Below are 16,169 nucleotides of genomic sequence, written 5' to 3'. Positions count from 1 at the left end.
GTTCTAACTACCTAGTAATTTCCAAATTGCTGAGACACCTAATGAGTTGTCTTAAATAAATTTACCAAACATATAGAAGGAAATAATTGCTGAGCATTTGATTCTGGAATCACAGCTCGATGCCAAGTGGTTGTGCAGCTGCCTTGTGTGTGTTAGAGATTCAGCAAGAAAATCATTTGCTTGGGAACTGAACCTTGTCCTGGTTGGACTTCCAGTGCCACATTCACATGGGAATTAGTGGAAAAGTCCCACTGAACCACTTTGCTCCTGGACCTCCCTATTTAACATTGCAACAGCTTCAAGGGAGTTTAGGATTTGAGGGGGATATTAAATATTCCAGAGGATATTAAAGCAAAATAGGGAATGTGCTGCCAAAATGGGGATTGTGTAATCTCTACACCCCTTTCCACATGGGAATCACTCCTTTGCTTTCCCTACTGCACAGGGTTGCTGCTCCTGCCTGCAGCTCCCAAGGAATGCTCACTCCAGTTTGGGACAGGACTCTGCAGTATTTTACTGGGCACAGGCAGATTTTCCTGGCCCTGGTTTCCATTGCAGCACAGCAAGGTTTTCATGCCAAAGGAAGAGATCCCCACTGTTTTGTATTTGCCTTTTAATTAATTACATCACCTGCCTGGTAATTAAATTTAGCTGCTCACCCTGAGTGCTGGGACCAAGTGAGCACCAACTGTGGTGGCCACTGGTATTTAAAACGTGGGGTTTTCTGCAATCCTCAACTCCTGGTTCTTGTTTGCATGTAAAAATGAGTTAATACTTATTTTCTGTAACCCTCAGCTCCATGACATACTTCCAGTAGTAACCTGTGAGTTCAACCTGCTCTTGAGCACCTGAACCAGGGAGATGAACCATGGTGGGGCTTGGAGTGAGCTGCATCCCCAAGGAATAGGTTTTGTGGGGTTTTTTAAATCCTTTCTGGAACGCCCGTGGCATATGGCAGCATATGGCCCTGCAGCCATCCCTGTGCCTGTTTGTTCTCCCTGTGCTGTGTCAGGAGCTTTGTCAGGTCTCTGGGAACTCGTGAAGGAGGGATGTGCCCTCGATTCTCCCTGCAAGTTGCAGAGGACTGAGGACACTTGGACTTTTTGCACGTTGAGGCTCCAGTTTGTGATGAACTTGTCCTCTGTGAAAGGATGGGCTGGTGGAAGCTTCCTGCTCATGAAAGGTCTGGGAGAGCTGGGGGTGTTCAGCCTGAGAAAGAGAAGGATCCAGGGAGAGCTCAGAGCTCCTGCCAGGGCCTGAAGGAGCTCCAGGAGAGCTGGAGAGGGACTGGGGACAAGGGCTGGAGGGACAGGACACAGGGAATGGCTTCCCACTGCCAGAGGGCAGGGAGAGATGGGATACTGGGAATTGGGAATTCCTGGCTGGGCTGGAATTCCCAGAGAAGCTGTGGCTGCCCCTGGATCCCTGGCGGTGTCCAAGGCCAGGCTGGACAGGGCTGAGACAGTGGAAGGTGTTCCTGCCCCAGAACAAGATGAGCTGTAAGGTCCCTTCCAACCCAAACCAGTGTGGGATTGCATGACGTCTGCTAAAAATATTGAGTTGACCAGTTTAAAAGCATTGCAGTGACCTCTGGTTCAGTCTTTAGTCTGTTGGGTAATCTCTGAGTTCAGCATCAGGACAGGCCCTTTGGGATCTTTGGGAATTTGGCTTCCTGTGTCTTGCAGGAGGAGACTGCCTTGAGCATCTGAAATCCTGTCAGGAAGCTTGGAGGCGTCAAGTGGGATTGGTGTTGGGGAGGAAGGAAGAGGAGGCACAGGAGGACAGGATGGAACAAGAGAGCTCTTTTTTCCCATGAACTAACTATTTCATGCTGTCCCCAGCTCAGATACTATTCCAGCTCCAGCAAACCATCCCAAATAATTGGCTGCCACTTCGGATCCTTTGTGATTTGCCGGCGCTGTGGGGTCAGAGTGAACTCTGCTCCTGCACACGCATTTCTCATGTTCTCAGCTGAACACAGCAGAGCCTGGGGCTCATCCTCCCCCTGGCACGGCTGCTTCCATGTGTGCCTGACATTCCAGGCTGCAGGGATGCATCCCAGTGCCCCTGGCTGGGCTGGCTGGGGACAGGGATGCTGCAGTCAGGCACTGTGTGGCCTGATGGAGAAGGCAGGAGCTCTTTGTGAGCAGAGATGTCTTCCCAAAGGCTCTCTGTGTTGGGATGGACCCCACAGCACTGTAAATCTTTTCAGGAGAGGCTGCCTGTCATCTGGCTGACTGGAGCTGCTAATGGATTGCTGCTTTAATTGCACGAGCAGTGTGACAGAGCATTCCTTATGGATGGAGGGATGGCAATCCGCAGCTGTGGATTTATGGCACTCGGGGAAAAATTATTTGCAAGCTCAGGAAGTCTTCATTCTTTAGCTGTAACAGCTAAAGGTTGATTATTCCTTCAGTGAGCAGGAAGGCAGGACCTGGCTGGATGTTGTAGTGTCCAGGAAGAGGATTCATGTCACCTTTTCCTCCCTAAATGCTGGGGCATCCCCATTCACCAGGAATATGAATTTTTTTCACCTTTCCACCTCAGCACACATCTTCCAAAATCCTCAAATGTAAGACCAGTCAGTGAGGAGGAGATTATGAATAAACAGAGCCACTGTTCTTTCTGCTTTACCCTTCTCGTTGCTGTTTTTGGGATTGCTTCAAACCTCCATGTTTCTTGCAAAGCTGAATTGTACTAATTGATAAAAGGGAAATGGATGAGGGAGAAAATAAATAATAAATTGAATGAAAAATTAAATCACAGGAGCCCAAAGTATAAAGGCTGTGACGTAAGAACAAGTTTTTCATTGCCTTAAATAATATAATTATGTAGCAAAGACTTTTTCCTTCAAATTGCCAAATCTGGTGTCATTTGCACTCACTGAACCCCCACTTGATAAAGTTCCTCTGTCTCCCACAGGGTCATGGGATTGGGGCTGGGTAAGGGTGGGATTGATAACTGGTCCTTGAATATTATCTGTGAAACTGGACACAGGTTATATCCCCAATTGGCCAGCCTGCTGCTCTAAGCTATGTGAAAATCAAGAAGTTAAAGGATCTTTTTACAAAATCCCAGAATCCTGAGGTTGGAAAAGGCCTCCAAGATCGAGTCCAAGCTGTGCCTGATCCCTGCTTTGTCCCCAGCCCTGAGTCTTGAGTGTCACATCTAGTCCTTCCTTGGACACCTCCAGGGATAGAGATGCCACCATTCCCTGGGCAGCCCCTTCCAATGCTTGACCACCCCTTCCATTAAGAAATTCTCCCTTTAGGAAGATCTTGGTGTGGGGAATGACAAAAAAAAGGATGGGGAATGACTTCCCTCTTTCTTTTCCTCTCACTTCCCTATTGCAGTTTCAGCCAGTAGGAGCTGTCAGAGCAGAACTCCCTGCACTTGGTGCTGAGCAGACAGCAGTGTTTGTGTTGGATTGTTGGACAATATTCTGTCAATATTCCACAATATTTCTGGCAATAATTCTGATCTTCACTCAAACACTTCAAACAGAACCGAAAATTCAGCACAAGCTGGGCTCCTTTTCTGCCCCTCTCGCTGCTATTTGCAGAATGGTGCCTTATTTTCAGTGTGATGCTGCAGCTCAGCATCATGTGAGTCACAGTCCTGGGGCTGCATCTTCCAGATAAGCCACTTGCTGTTCAGAACAAGTCGGGAGAGCCGGGATCATGCGGCTGTGATTGTACCAACGCCTATCGCTTGGCACTCAGGCAGGGCTCAGCCTTGCCGAGCAGCCGGGGGTGGCCTGGCAGCATCAGCTGCTCTGCTTGAGGCCCTTGTGTGCTGACAGCGCTAAATAAGTCACTGTGCAAACTCACACCAGTAAAACCAGTATGGGGCTGCGTGTCTAGTGCAGGGTCTGGTCATGGTGAATTCACTGTGAGCTGCATTGGATCACAGCAGACCCGAATGAATAAACAAACAGCAGTGCCCCAGAGGTGCCCAGGAGGCCAGTGGTGTGACACAGCCCTGGTGTGACACAGCCCCAGGGCACTTCCAGTCTGGGGAACAGTTCTGGGACCCTCCAGCAAGAGAGACCCTGAGGGCCTGCAGTGTGTCCAGGGAAGCTGGGGAAGGGGCTGGAGCCCCCAGGAGCAGCTGAGGGAGCTGGGAAGGAGCTCAGCCTGGAGCAAAGGGGATCAGGGGGACGTTGTGGCTCTGCACAGCTGCTGACAGGAGGGGACAGCCGGGGGTCAGGCTGTGCTCCAGGGAACAGGGACAGGAGGAGAGGGAACAGCCTCAGGCTCAGGATGGACACCAGGAGGAATTTCCCCATGGAAAGGGTTGTCAGGCACTGAGAGGTATGAGAGGTGTCTGTGGTGAGGCCTGGCCAAGTGCTGTGGCTGCTGAGTTCCCTGCTGTCTGCTACATCCCGAAGGAAGCAGAAGGGAGAGCAGGATGTGTGGCTTCCCAGCTGGGGAGAGCTGAGCTGCTGCCAGCACCTAATGCCAGTGTTCAGCCTGGGCATGCTCAGCTTGTTCCAGCTCAGGACCATGAACTCACATGTCTTCCCAGCTCTTCCCAGCTTTCCCTGGGTGTGGGATGTCCTGGAGGGAATTTTCTGCTGTGTTAAAATCCCAGCTGTGGGTTAACTCCCATTAGGCAAATGCTGTTCTTGGCCTGGAGGAAATCTGCCCTTCCCAGTGACAGGCCAGATTACAAGTATGGAACAAGGAGAGAATGCTCCTCAGTGGTCCATAGCCAGAAATCTCCTGATGGATGTGGATTCACGTGGATCCACAGCACTGGCCATGTAATCACAGTGATATTTCAGAATATGTGATTTACATGGACAGTAAGAATATTGACTGCTATGGTAGAAATGTGTCCCTGTGCTGCAAGATATAAATCAATGTGAGGAAAAAAGATGAAGGATGTAATACTGTAGAATGCCTCTGTTGGAATTGGCTCTGTATAGAGCCATGGATTGATCAGGAGTAAACATTGCCTGTTTCGTGAGGTTAAAACCCTGTCTTTCCACTGGCTCCACACACATGAAGATCAGGTGTGGGGGATGCTGGAGTCAGGCTGATCTGTGCAAAGAGAGGAGCCACTCCACACTTCAGGGCTTGCCAGGTATCCTGAATAATGTCCAAAAAATGACAAAAAATCCAGCTGTGGCAGCACCTTCTTTGCTCCCTCACAGGCTGATGCTCTCTGCTGCTGTTTGAACGTGCTGGTTTCATGTCATATTGATAGAGCTGTGGTGTTGGCCTGTTGAGCAGCTCAAATAATGTCATTTTTGCTACTTTTTCCCCCTGGAAGCCCTGAAAAAGTTCTGTGTGAGTGGTAACAAAGTCCTTACACAATGGAGTGTATTCATGGGAAGGTATGATTCCAACCAAGCTTTTTAATTCCTTAATTATATTTGATGTGACCTAACCCTTGACAATCCTGAGTCTGAGGTTGTCAAACAGGATTTAAATATTGTAAAGACTTTTGGACAGTGCCCACAGCTGAGCTGGATTTCACTGTAAGAAATTGAAGGAGAGAGGTTTTCTCAGGATTTTTGTCTTTGTAAAACCCACTGCATAAAAATGAAGAAACAGATTAAAGTGATTTTTAATTTGACTGGGGAGGGGGTTTTTGTTCCTTCCCTGTGTTTTCTTAGTGACCTGAATTTCCTTTCAGGGCTCAGCAGATTCGTACACGAGCAGACCCTCAGACTCTGATGTCTCTTTGGAAGAGGACAGGGAAGCAATCCGCCAGGAAAGGGAGCAGCAAGCAGCCATCCAGCTCGAGAGGGCCAAGGTGTGTTCTTTCTCACTGAGTCATGTGCCAGTTACCTTCTGCCTGCTGTCAAAATCCACACTTGGTTTGTAATCTGGAAATAGTTTGGCAGCTGAGTCAAATTAGCTGCGGAGAAAATGTTTAGGGAATATAATGTAAATATTCTCCTCTAAATGAGGATATTCTCCAGGGAGCTGAACTCTGCTGGCCTGGGTGAAATAACTGGGTCAGAATTTTTATGGATGAGAAGTTTGCAGTGTTTGTGATGTGTTTTTCTGTTTGTAGTCCAAACCAGTAGCATTTGCTGTCAAGACCAACGTGAGTTACTGTGGAGCTCTGGATGAAGATGTTCCTGTCCCAAGCACTGCCATCTCCTTTGATGCCAAGGACTTCCTACACATTAAAGAGGTAAAACCGAGGCAAAGGGAATGGGAAAGGGAATTTTTTTACAGGCCAAGGGCTTTGATTTGAACAGCAGAGCCAAGTCCATGAGAACTGAGAGGATGCAGGAGATCACAGTGAGGATGAGGTGGTTCTTCAGCCTTCCTGGAGCTCCTGCACCCTGGGCTGGTAATCCTGCCCTTTTGGATCACTTCTGTTACCAACTCGTTAGATTTTCATCACACAGGAAGGAAGTAGTACCCTTTAAAGTGGTGGGGTCAGATTCTTTTCATCACAGCAAGTTTCTGATGGCTCAGAGCTGTTGCAGTAGAAAGGAATTCCATGGAGCAGAAAGGATTCCATGGAGCAGCACCAGGTCACACCAGGTCACACTAAATCTTCAGAAAGCACCAGATAGGCTCCCTTCCAGGGAGGAAGTAACACTTAGAATAATACAGTAAGAAAAGAAAATTATGAAGAGGACAGATGCAAAAACAAGGAAAAAAAGAAGGAATAAATGAGCCCTGAGTATGGCTTTGGTAGAGAAAATTGCATTTTATTGCATGCTGAGCATATTTTCTGCAATTTTTTATCTGAAGTGAGCCCTCCACATTTGCATAACCCCCTGTTGTGCTGTAGATTGGTACAGAGGCTTGCAGCTTGCAAAAGCACTTTTTCATCTCTGCATTCTGGGTTTATTTTGGGGTGTTCAGTGCTCATCTGTGTCTTTCTTTGAACACGTGTTCATCATCACTCCAGAGCACTGATCTCCCTTAGACAGAGCACATTCAGGAGGAAAACACCTGCTTCTGCCCCTCCTCTGGTGCTGGAACAGGGAATTGCTTCACATCCCCTCTCCCTGGGAGGGAGAGGCAGTAAATTCCCTTTTTCCAGTTTTTGATCTTGGTTTTATTGGACGTGGCCACCTCTATTGTCAGGGCACTGATTGAGCTGCACATTCTAAGCTCCTGTCATGCTGCTCTGTACATTTTTACAGACAAGTGTCCCAAATCCATGACTTGTCTTGGACAACTCTAACACCCTAAACACCCAGGATCACACTGCCACTGAGCTGTAAACCATCTGGTTTACTGGTGTTTGTCAGCTCAACCTGCCTGAAGCTGGAACTCAGTAGGATTTTGGGAATGGTTCTCCACGCTGGAAAAGGGCTTTGCAGGATTTGTTTGGCAGTGATCTGGCAGGGCCTGCTTGGCCCAGAGCAGTAATTCCACATTTTGGGATGATGCTGAACTGGGTACAAATTCAGGTTATCCTCTGGCAGGATGGAGGAGCAGCAGTGAGTGAGGAGTTGCTGTTTTGAGGATGTGTCCTGTATGTCTCATCTGTCTCCTCCAAACTATACATTATGTGCTTGCTTAAAGGATGAAGTGGCAACAATTACTGACAGAGCAGAAGGAATCATGGGCATGGCAACCACGGGGAGGAGGGAATGTGCTCCTCCCACACACTGAGTAACAGAGGGGAGGGAATGACCTAATGCAGATAAATCTCGTGTTCCTCACTGCATCCTTGGCATTTGTGTGTTCAGATGCCCTCAGCATAAGCCCAGACTGGTTTGGGGTGGAAGGGATCTTCAAATGGGCAACACTTCCACTATCCCAGCTTGCTCCAAGCCCTGTCCAGCCTGGCCTTGGACACTGCCAGGGATGGGAATCCATGACCTGTCAGTTCACTGATTTCCAGCAGCAGGATGCTGGATCCTGAAGGATTTGTCTGCTTCACAGACTGGCAGTGGTTCTGTAATTTAACATGCTTCAAATAAAGCTTTGCTTACTGCCACTGTCTGAATCAAGGTCAGAACAGCAGGAAGAAGAAATACTTAGTTGGAATGACAAAATAATGGAACCTCTTGCCTAAATGTGTAAAAGAGAATAAAGAGTTTTTCCAGGGTATGAGTATTGCATTCCCATAGTTTATTATATGTTAATACTTGTATCTCAGGTGGGTTAATGTCAGAAGATACGGGTTGCTAAAAACCCGTTTATTTTTCAGTTCTGGGGCTCTGTGTCTCAGTGTCATCAGCAGGCACTGCTGTACCTTTGACAACAGGGACACGGTGTTTCTGTGTTCCTGCAAGGACTGGAGTGCTTACAAATGTGGAGCCAGGAGCAGTGATGATCTTGACGATGAGATCTCTGTGATAGCTTTTTCCTCGAGGCAGGCAAACAAAACCCATTCACTCGTGCTGCTCTTAATGACTCCAAAGTCAGTTGTGAAAAGCAATGTTTCTTTTGAACACTGAGCTGTCTAATGAAGCAGAACAGAGGAGAGGCTTTTCAGATACTTTTCTTCAAAAGCTCTGCTGGCAGCAGCTACAACAAATCCTTTTCCACTCCAATATCCACTAGGATACTGCTTTTCATCTTTCCATCATTAGGGATAGGCCAGACTTTCAATAAAGCAGAAAAATATATGTTACTAAAGGTCAGTGATAAAATTAAATGCTATACTGTAGGTATATATTAAACTTTCTTCCTAAAGGTGAATTGTTCCTCACTTGTCACAACCTGTTAATAACATTCATACAAATACCTGGAAAGGAGGAAGGGAAAGTGGCAGCAGTGGTGGTGATCTTTTGTCTAGCCCATTAAATATGACAAGGAACCGGTAATGATGGTTTGGATGGGAAGCTGAAGATGTTATTTTTATGTTCCTCTGCTTTATGTGGCTGCTGGGAGGTTGTTTGATGGCCTGAGCTCAAAGAAATTGGTTGTGCTCATTAAATCAACCTTGAAATTCAATCAGAAGGGACAGGATGAGGGGAAACAACCTCAGTGCTGTGCAGTGTGACTCTGGTTCCTTATCCAGGAGTTAGGGATAACAAAAGAAGGGGATCTGGGAGCTGAAGCAGTGATGGAAACACCCTTCCTGCCTTGCAGAAATACAACAATGACTGGTGGATAGGGAGGCTGGTGAAGGAGGGCTGTGAGATTGGCTTCATCCCGAGCCCGCTGCGCCTGGAGAACATCCGCATCCAGCAAGAGCAGAAGAGAGGTCGCTTCCATGGAGGGTGAGAGCTCTGGCACCTTTGCAAATCAGTGCAAATCCTTCCTCACACCAGGCAATATCTTCAAAGGTCACCTGCTGCTGGTTTATTGCAGGGCATTTGCAGTGTTGGATTTGGGATTCCCACTGGAAATAGGGATTTGCGGAGAGCGGTGATGAGAAACAAGAAATGTGTTTGACTTTAGGAAAGAGCAGTGAGGGATAATGACAGGAATTTCTGAGTTTAAGTCAACTCAGTGCTCAAAGTCTCCCAGCTTTTTTCCCAGCTTTGTTTAAAGTTGTGGCTTTTTTATTCCTTTTTTTTCCCCCTTTCTCCCCATTTTGGCCCAAACCAAACTTGTCAAACTTTGTAAGATCAGCTTTGCTATCTTTTATTCTTCATCTTCCAGCCTGAGTTCTCTCAGTCTCTACCCTGCCAGATGTGGAGGTTGCAAACTCCTGGAAAAAGGTCTGGGAGATAAACCTGGGGAAATGCTTTCAGAATGGTTGAACAGCATCCAAATTCATTTATAATTTTTGAAATTAATTCAGAGGAAGCCAGTGGTTCTCAACATACAGAGAAATTGAGTCCAGGGAGATGCTGCTGGATTTCGATGATAAAATTCCAAATTACAATGACAAACCAGTTCATTTCTGAGCAGCTTTGTTAGGTAGAGTCATTTATATCTGTGTGACTTTGTGATTCCTCGTGGGGATTTCTCCCCAAAACCTCCCACATTTTGGGGTACCTGGTGTTAACAGGGCTCTTTCTGCTGCCCTAGGAAATCAAGTGGGAATTCTTCCTCAAGCCTTGGAGAGATGGTTTCTGGCACATTTCGAGCCACACCTACAGCCACAGGTAAGACAGCATTTATTTAAGGAAACTCTCATGTTGCTAATAATCCTATTTTCAAAACCCTACATGAAAAATTCAGGTTTCCCCCTTTGCTGAGTTGTTAAGATGTTTTACAGCAAAATGCTTGCATGCACAGGGGGAGGAGGAGGACATCTATTTCTAGCCATGCAGGAGTTGCTAGGGGCTGGGAAAAAACCTTGGGAACAGTGGCAGCTGCCCCAGAATGCCCAGTTTGATGTACAGAATGCCCAGTTTAATGCCTGAAATGCCCAGTTTAAGCAGGGAAGTGCACAGTGAGAAAACCAAGTTATTTGGCAAAGGGATTTCTATTTGCCATGGGTTTGTTTTAACCAAGTTCTCATTTGGTCTTCTAGCAAAACAGAAACAAAAAGTGGTAAGTAGTGCTTTTGTTTCCATTTTATTTCATTCTAATTCATAATTGCCAGGATTTCCCTAGGGATGCTGTTTGATAGATGATCTGAAGATGATCTGTTTTTTCCCTCTAGACAGAACATATTCCCCCCTACGATGTAGTGCCATCAATGAGACCTGTGGTGTTGGTGGGCCCATCACTCAAAGGCTATGAGGTATGTACTCAGGTATTTGCAATTAATTCACCTTTTATTATCTATAATCATCCTCAGTAATTCAGTGTGTGGCCCAGTGCAGCTGTTTTGTGATAATTTCAACTGATTTAGCTTAAATAATTACCAAAAATGTTCTGGAAGAGCTAAGAGTTACTTCTAACTTGTACTGTTTTAAGCACAGTGCAAAATCATTATTTTCAGTGAGCTCATTCTTGATTAAATCAAGTTAAAAAAAAAAGAGAATTTGTGTCTGCTACAAGAACAATTTGGAGCAGTCAAATTAATGAGCTGGACTCTGCACATGAAAAATGTTCATCAAACCAACCCATGCTTTGAACTTAATTAGCAAAAAATTTGAAGGAGCTTCCTTGTTGTTCTCCTTTTCTCGCTTTATTAATAAATCCAAATATATTTGCAAAGAAACCTTGAACCCTCCTAAAAGATGTCCCCATGGAAGTGGACAGAGGAATGTGCCCAGATAACCAGGACAGCATTTTTTGGGCTGCTGCAGATCCAAGTGAGCATTTCCCACGTGCTAAATGAGCAGAGACTTCGAGCAGGGCAGTTTGGGGAGCTCAACCATCTGGGAAGTGCTGAAGCAGGAGCTAAATGAACATAAAATCAAAGCTACACTTCATTAAGCTTAATTAATGCTGTCAGTAATTTATAGGATATTATTAAACATATTGGAATGGTTCTTTTTCGGGAGGCTCCAGCATTGGCATAATGCAGTGTGCTGGCATTGTTTTGATGGGAGAGGGACTGAAGGTGCAGCTCAGCAGGGCAGGTACTTCATGTTCTGCTCTCTGCCTTTTAATTTGATGGGGAAGTTTTTTGACAGCAGTAAATTCCCTCTGTGCTGCACCACAGATCAATTTACCTCTCGAGTTTGAAGGGGAGAGAGGCTGTTTGTTACTAAAAACCTCTTCAAATCTGCCACCCTGTCTGTTTTTTAAAGAAAATGACACTAAACACAACATCTCAAACATACAAATGTGTGTAAATGGTAACACAGAATATTAATTTCAATTACAGACAGTGGTCTGTATAACAAAAATGCTTGCTCTTACTTTGGGGGAAATTATTTTGACTATTTTTTTCTGGCTAAATGCTGAAGGAATGAGTTTGAAGATAGAAAGAAACTGGCAGAGAGGCCTGGGGGCTTTGCTGAAGCTCTGCCTGGCCTGACAGATAATAATTGCCAGACTGAGTTGGCCTGGAAAGGACAAGGAGCTGCTCAATAAATCAGAGGACAGAGATGACAGCTCTTGGGGCTGAGCATCTCAGCTGTGTTCCCATGTCCAGCAATGGGAACATCCCATTTTTTTGCTGTTATCCCTCTCTGAGAACAGTTCCCCAACATGTTCTGAAGTCTGAAGCCCTCTCACAATGTTCTGTGGGAAAAGCCCAACTGATCTGTCCAACCAAACATCCCATGTGGTTGTGCTGTGCTCTGAAGCTCTGGGAATGGTGCTGCATGTGCAAAGGGATAAGGAATGCTCAGTGCAGGTCAGGCCAGGAGCACACAGAGTCAGTGAGTCAGGAAACTCCATGGATTTATGACTGAGCACTGTGCCAGCAGCATGGCACTGCAAGGGTTGTGCCCATCAAGGGTGTTGATTGTTGGCTGTATCCCTGCCTTCTACTCACCTCTTTCCTTCCTTTTGGCTTCTTTCTCTCCCTGTCCATCCCCCTGCTCAATCTTCTCCCCTCTGCCAAGGTGACAGACATGATGCAGAAAGCTCTCTTTGACTTCCTGAAGCACAGGTTTGATGGGAGGTGAGAAACTCTGTCCTTCTCATGCTGCTTTGCCCATGTGTTACTAACATTGCAGCCATTTATTTGACATGTTTAATGCCAGAGGGTTTGCTGCATGTTCAAAGCTGATTTTCTGGCTTTGTGTCACCACTGAGGAGTGGGACACAGCTCATGTGTTACTAGGAGAGCACGTGTCTGCATTTCTGCCATGGCTGGGGGAGGATTTCTTAGTTTAACACCAGAACTCTGTTTCAGTGTCTTCCCAACACCTAAGAAAAATCAGCTCTTAAATGTGCTTTATGTAAGATTTTATTTCGACTGCCTTAGCTAGGCAAAAATACTGAAAAAAGTGGTTTGAAGAAGGAAATGCTGAGAAATAAAATACAGAAAAAGGTGTGTCAGAACTTCAACAATTGTAAGGAGGGTTCATCTTCAGCTGGAGCATTTCCTGGTGAGCTGTAGGAGGATAATTTGGATTTTCTGGCTAGGAGCACTGGCTTGGTCCATGGCATCTCTCCTTTTCCCTGGAGCTCCTCAGTCCTTGTTTGCTGCATCTTGGGGATATTCTGCCCTCCCTTCATCCCAGTGAGTTCAGGATATTCCAGCTGGGAAAAGGAGCTGTTCTGGTAGTTTGTAACACTAAGTCAGGTTTGAAATACCCAAACCAGGGGCACTGGGGCAGGAAAAATGATGTTGTGTGGAAGAGCTGGAGCAGGATTTATGGATTGTAGAAGTGAGGAGGTAGCAGTGCTGAACTGATCCATAAACAGCTCAGAGAGAACATTTAATTATCAACTTCTGTGTAAAGTATCTCCTTCTCCTGCCCTGCCCTGAGTCACCCAGCTCAAGTGATTTTCTGGAAATCCTAATTCCATCAGCAATATTGGCAGCTGGATCAGGTGGGAGTATGAAATTTCAGCATTGGTGAGCTCAGTGCCACCAGCAGCCTGAGACCATCGATTTGAGCTCTCAGGAACTTAGGAAAAAGCTGCTTCTTGGTCCTCCTGCCAACTTTTATGGCTCTGTGGTCTTTCTCCTCCCTCCCTCCCCTTTCTTTTTCTTTCTTTCCATCTCTTGTGCAGTTTTGTGAGAGGTCCATGTTACCAAGAAAGGAACTGAGTGTCCAAGGAACAACCTTTCCAAAGGCTTCAGTGAGACTTGACTCCTTCCCTGCCTCTGAATTGCCTTGGCTTTGCCAGCTCCTTCCTTTGGAACTGCAACCTCCTCTGCTGGCCAGTGAGCCAAAGACCCACAGTCCATTCATTTCTATTTTAAACTAATGTTAACTTTTGCCCTCTGCTGTACATTCTGACAATGCATTTATTTATGGATTATATAGAAAAACACCTGCCTTTCTTTTTAACCCTCCAGCTGATAATTGCACTTAGACCTGCATAAATGTCAGGTTCTATGGAAAAGCTGCTGGTCATTCCCAGCTTGCTTTCTTTTTATTATTTCTGGCTCCTTGGCTCATCCCAGACCTCCTAAGTGGATTTTCCATGAAGGGATTGTGTGGTCTTTGCTTTGTAACATTTTGCTTCTTTGTCAGCTCACTGGCAGATGAAGTAAATAAATCACCTGCCTTAATTTAAAGAGGTGCAGTGAAGTTAAACTTGAATTTAAGCAGCACAGAGAGCTCCACTTCCTTTTCTCCAGCTCAGCCCAGCCCCTGGCTCAGGTTTATTCCTGGTGTGACTCTGAGGGAAGAAGAAGTGCTGTTACATTGCAGCTCCCTTGTTCTGAGAGCCCCAAGCCTCACATAACTCACAGCATTTATGGCACTGTGTAAATTCATGCAGGAGATGAGTGAGCTGGGAGGAGAAAAGTGAATTAATGCACTAAAGAGAATAGCAGGAACTCCATCCCAGAGCACAGGGAATAGGAAATACTTCCCAGTTCTCCAGCACTTCTCTTTAGTTACTCTTTAATGATGCCATAACTCAGCTGGAAACATGTCTGAGTGTGTTTTATTGGGTTTGCCCTCTGGAATGGGATGTGGCTGGAAATGCCACTCCTGTGTCTGTGTGTCCTGTGCTCTCCTCCAGGATATCCATAACCCGAGTGACAGCTGACATCTCCCTGGCCAAGAGGTCTGTGCTCAACAACCCCAGCAAGAGGGCAATAATTGAGCGTTCCAACACCAGGTCCAGCCTGGGTAAGGCACTGGCACAGCTGGTTACACACAGCAGGGAAGGGACAGAATTCCAGCCTTCAGGGTCATGGAATCACAGGATCACTGATCCAGCTCCTGGCCCTGCCCAGACATCCCAACAGTCCCACCCTGTGCATCTCTGGGAGCTTTGTCCAAACCCTCCTGGAGCTCTGGCAGCCTCAGGCTGTGCCCATTCCCTGGGCACATTCTCCCTCTGGGGGAAGAACCTTTCCCTAAAATCCAGTCTGACCCTCCCCTGGCACAGCTCCAGCCATTCCCAAGATAACATCAGTTCTGCAAATTTAAATATGTCCACAGCATTTTACTGAGTTGGCCTCACCATTCCTTCTTCCCAACCCTGTGCTTTTAATTCACTGTCATGAGGGGCCAGAGAGCTTTCACTTGCTCAGCCAAGGAAATGTCAGTCCTGACCCTGGGACCAGTTTTGTATTTAATGTTGAACAGCTCTAGCTGACTTTTGCTGTCCAGCCACAAGACTTTGGGTCCTCCCCCTCTCCTCAGTGTCATGACTGCTGGGTAGCAGTGGCCTGAGGAATTTTTATTTGGATTCCATGAGGCTGGAGCTCTTTTCCAAATGATTCTGTGAGTGTGTGATTATTTCTTGCACAAGGGTGGAAATTTGTGTGTAGAACATGCGTCCCAATAACCTGGTTTTTGGGACACCATCCCAGGAGGTAGGAGGAGTTGGGTTTGGGAAGAAAAGAGCCCAGATCCCAAATCTCTGACATCCTGAGTGACTGCACTGGAGGTACAGCTAACAGGTTATTTTGTGGAAATACCATAAATTCACATGTGGAGTCTATGACAGTAAGTGGGTGATGATATTTTTCTCAGTGGTTCAGTGGTTTCACCTGCTTTGTTTTCCTTTGCAGCTGAAGTGCAGAGTGAGATTGAAAGAATCTTTGAGCTGGCCAGGTCCTTACAGCTGGTTGTCCTGGATGCAGACACTATAAATCACCCTGCACAGCTTATCAAGACGTCTCTAGCACCAATTATTGTCCATGTGAAGGTGTCCTCTCCCAAGGTAATGCCTCTCAGTTTAAAATCCAGGAGGGACCTGGAGGGCAGGGTGGGAATGGGCAGTGTGGAATCTGCACCTGAAGAGGGGAAAAACTGATACAATGTGCTGCTGCTGCCACAGCCCATCCAGCAATCCAGAGAATTCTGTATAAATATAATTTTGATGCTCCTCTATTGTGAAAAATAACTTAGTATTTAAAGTGGGATAAAGCAAAATTGCATGTTTTTTTCAAGGGATCAAACGTGATCCAGAGGGAAACATGCCCAGCTCTCAGGGGGTTATCAGAAAGGTTTGGGATATTCAAGGACAATATTTTATGGAGTAAAAAATATTGGTAATCCCCCCGTGGGATGTCAGGCTGAGCTTTAGGGAGATAAATGATCCTTAAACTCTCCTTTTGCCCTTCTCTCCTGTCAGGTTTTGCAGCGACTGATCAAGTCCAGAGGGAAATCACAAAGCAAACACTTGAATGTCCAGTTGGTGGCAGCTGATAAACTTGCACAATGCCCACCAGTAAGTACAGAGGAGAGGCTGAAGAACTCCTGCTTTGTGGAATTCTGCTGATTGCTGCTGTGCTGACCCCTGTGCAGAGCTGGGTCCATCCATTATCCCTCCCTTGTGGTGCTCACACAGCCCTGCACTCGT

General features: G+C 46.3%; 1 protein-coding gene across 9 annotated transcripts in view; it reads left to right on the top strand.

The window, feature by feature from the left end:
• Positions 1–16,169, top strand: part of CACNB4 (calcium voltage-gated channel auxiliary subunit beta 4) — a 75,054-nt gene that overhangs the window by 45,376 nt on the left and 13,509 nt on the right. For all 9 annotated transcript variants that reach the window (XR_014853561.1, XR_014853563.1, XR_014853560.1 and 6 more), the window contains 10 exons: positions 5,644–5,763; positions 6,028–6,150; positions 9,024–9,154; positions 9,912–9,988; positions 10,360–10,379; positions 10,492–10,572; positions 12,293–12,351; positions 14,376–14,485; positions 15,376–15,527; positions 15,942–16,037. Coding sequence is in view for 5 of the 9 variants with exons in the window: in XM_085067187.1 (XP_084923313.1) it covers positions 5,644–5,763; positions 6,028–6,150; positions 9,024–9,154; positions 9,912–9,988; positions 10,360–10,379; positions 10,492–10,572; positions 12,293–12,351; positions 14,376–14,485; positions 15,376–15,527; positions 15,942–16,037 (969 nt within the window). In the remaining 4 variants the exon portion in view is untranslated. The remainder of the gene's footprint in view (positions 1–5,643; positions 5,764–6,027; positions 6,151–9,023; positions 9,155–9,911; positions 9,989–10,359; positions 10,380–10,491; positions 10,573–12,292; positions 12,352–14,375; positions 14,486–15,375; positions 15,528–15,941; positions 16,038–16,169) is intronic.

The sequence above is a fragment of the Lichenostomus cassidix genome, chromosome 7, assembly GCF_008360975.1.
Source record: "Lichenostomus cassidix isolate B80296 chromosome 7, HeHo_3.0, whole genome shotgun sequence".
In the NCBI taxonomy this organism is placed as follows: Eukaryota; Metazoa; Chordata; class Aves; order Passeriformes; family Meliphagidae; genus Lichenostomus; species Lichenostomus cassidix.
The sequence above is the reverse complement of the archived record's forward strand: the minus strand, read 5'-3'. Positions and strand labels throughout refer to the sequence as shown.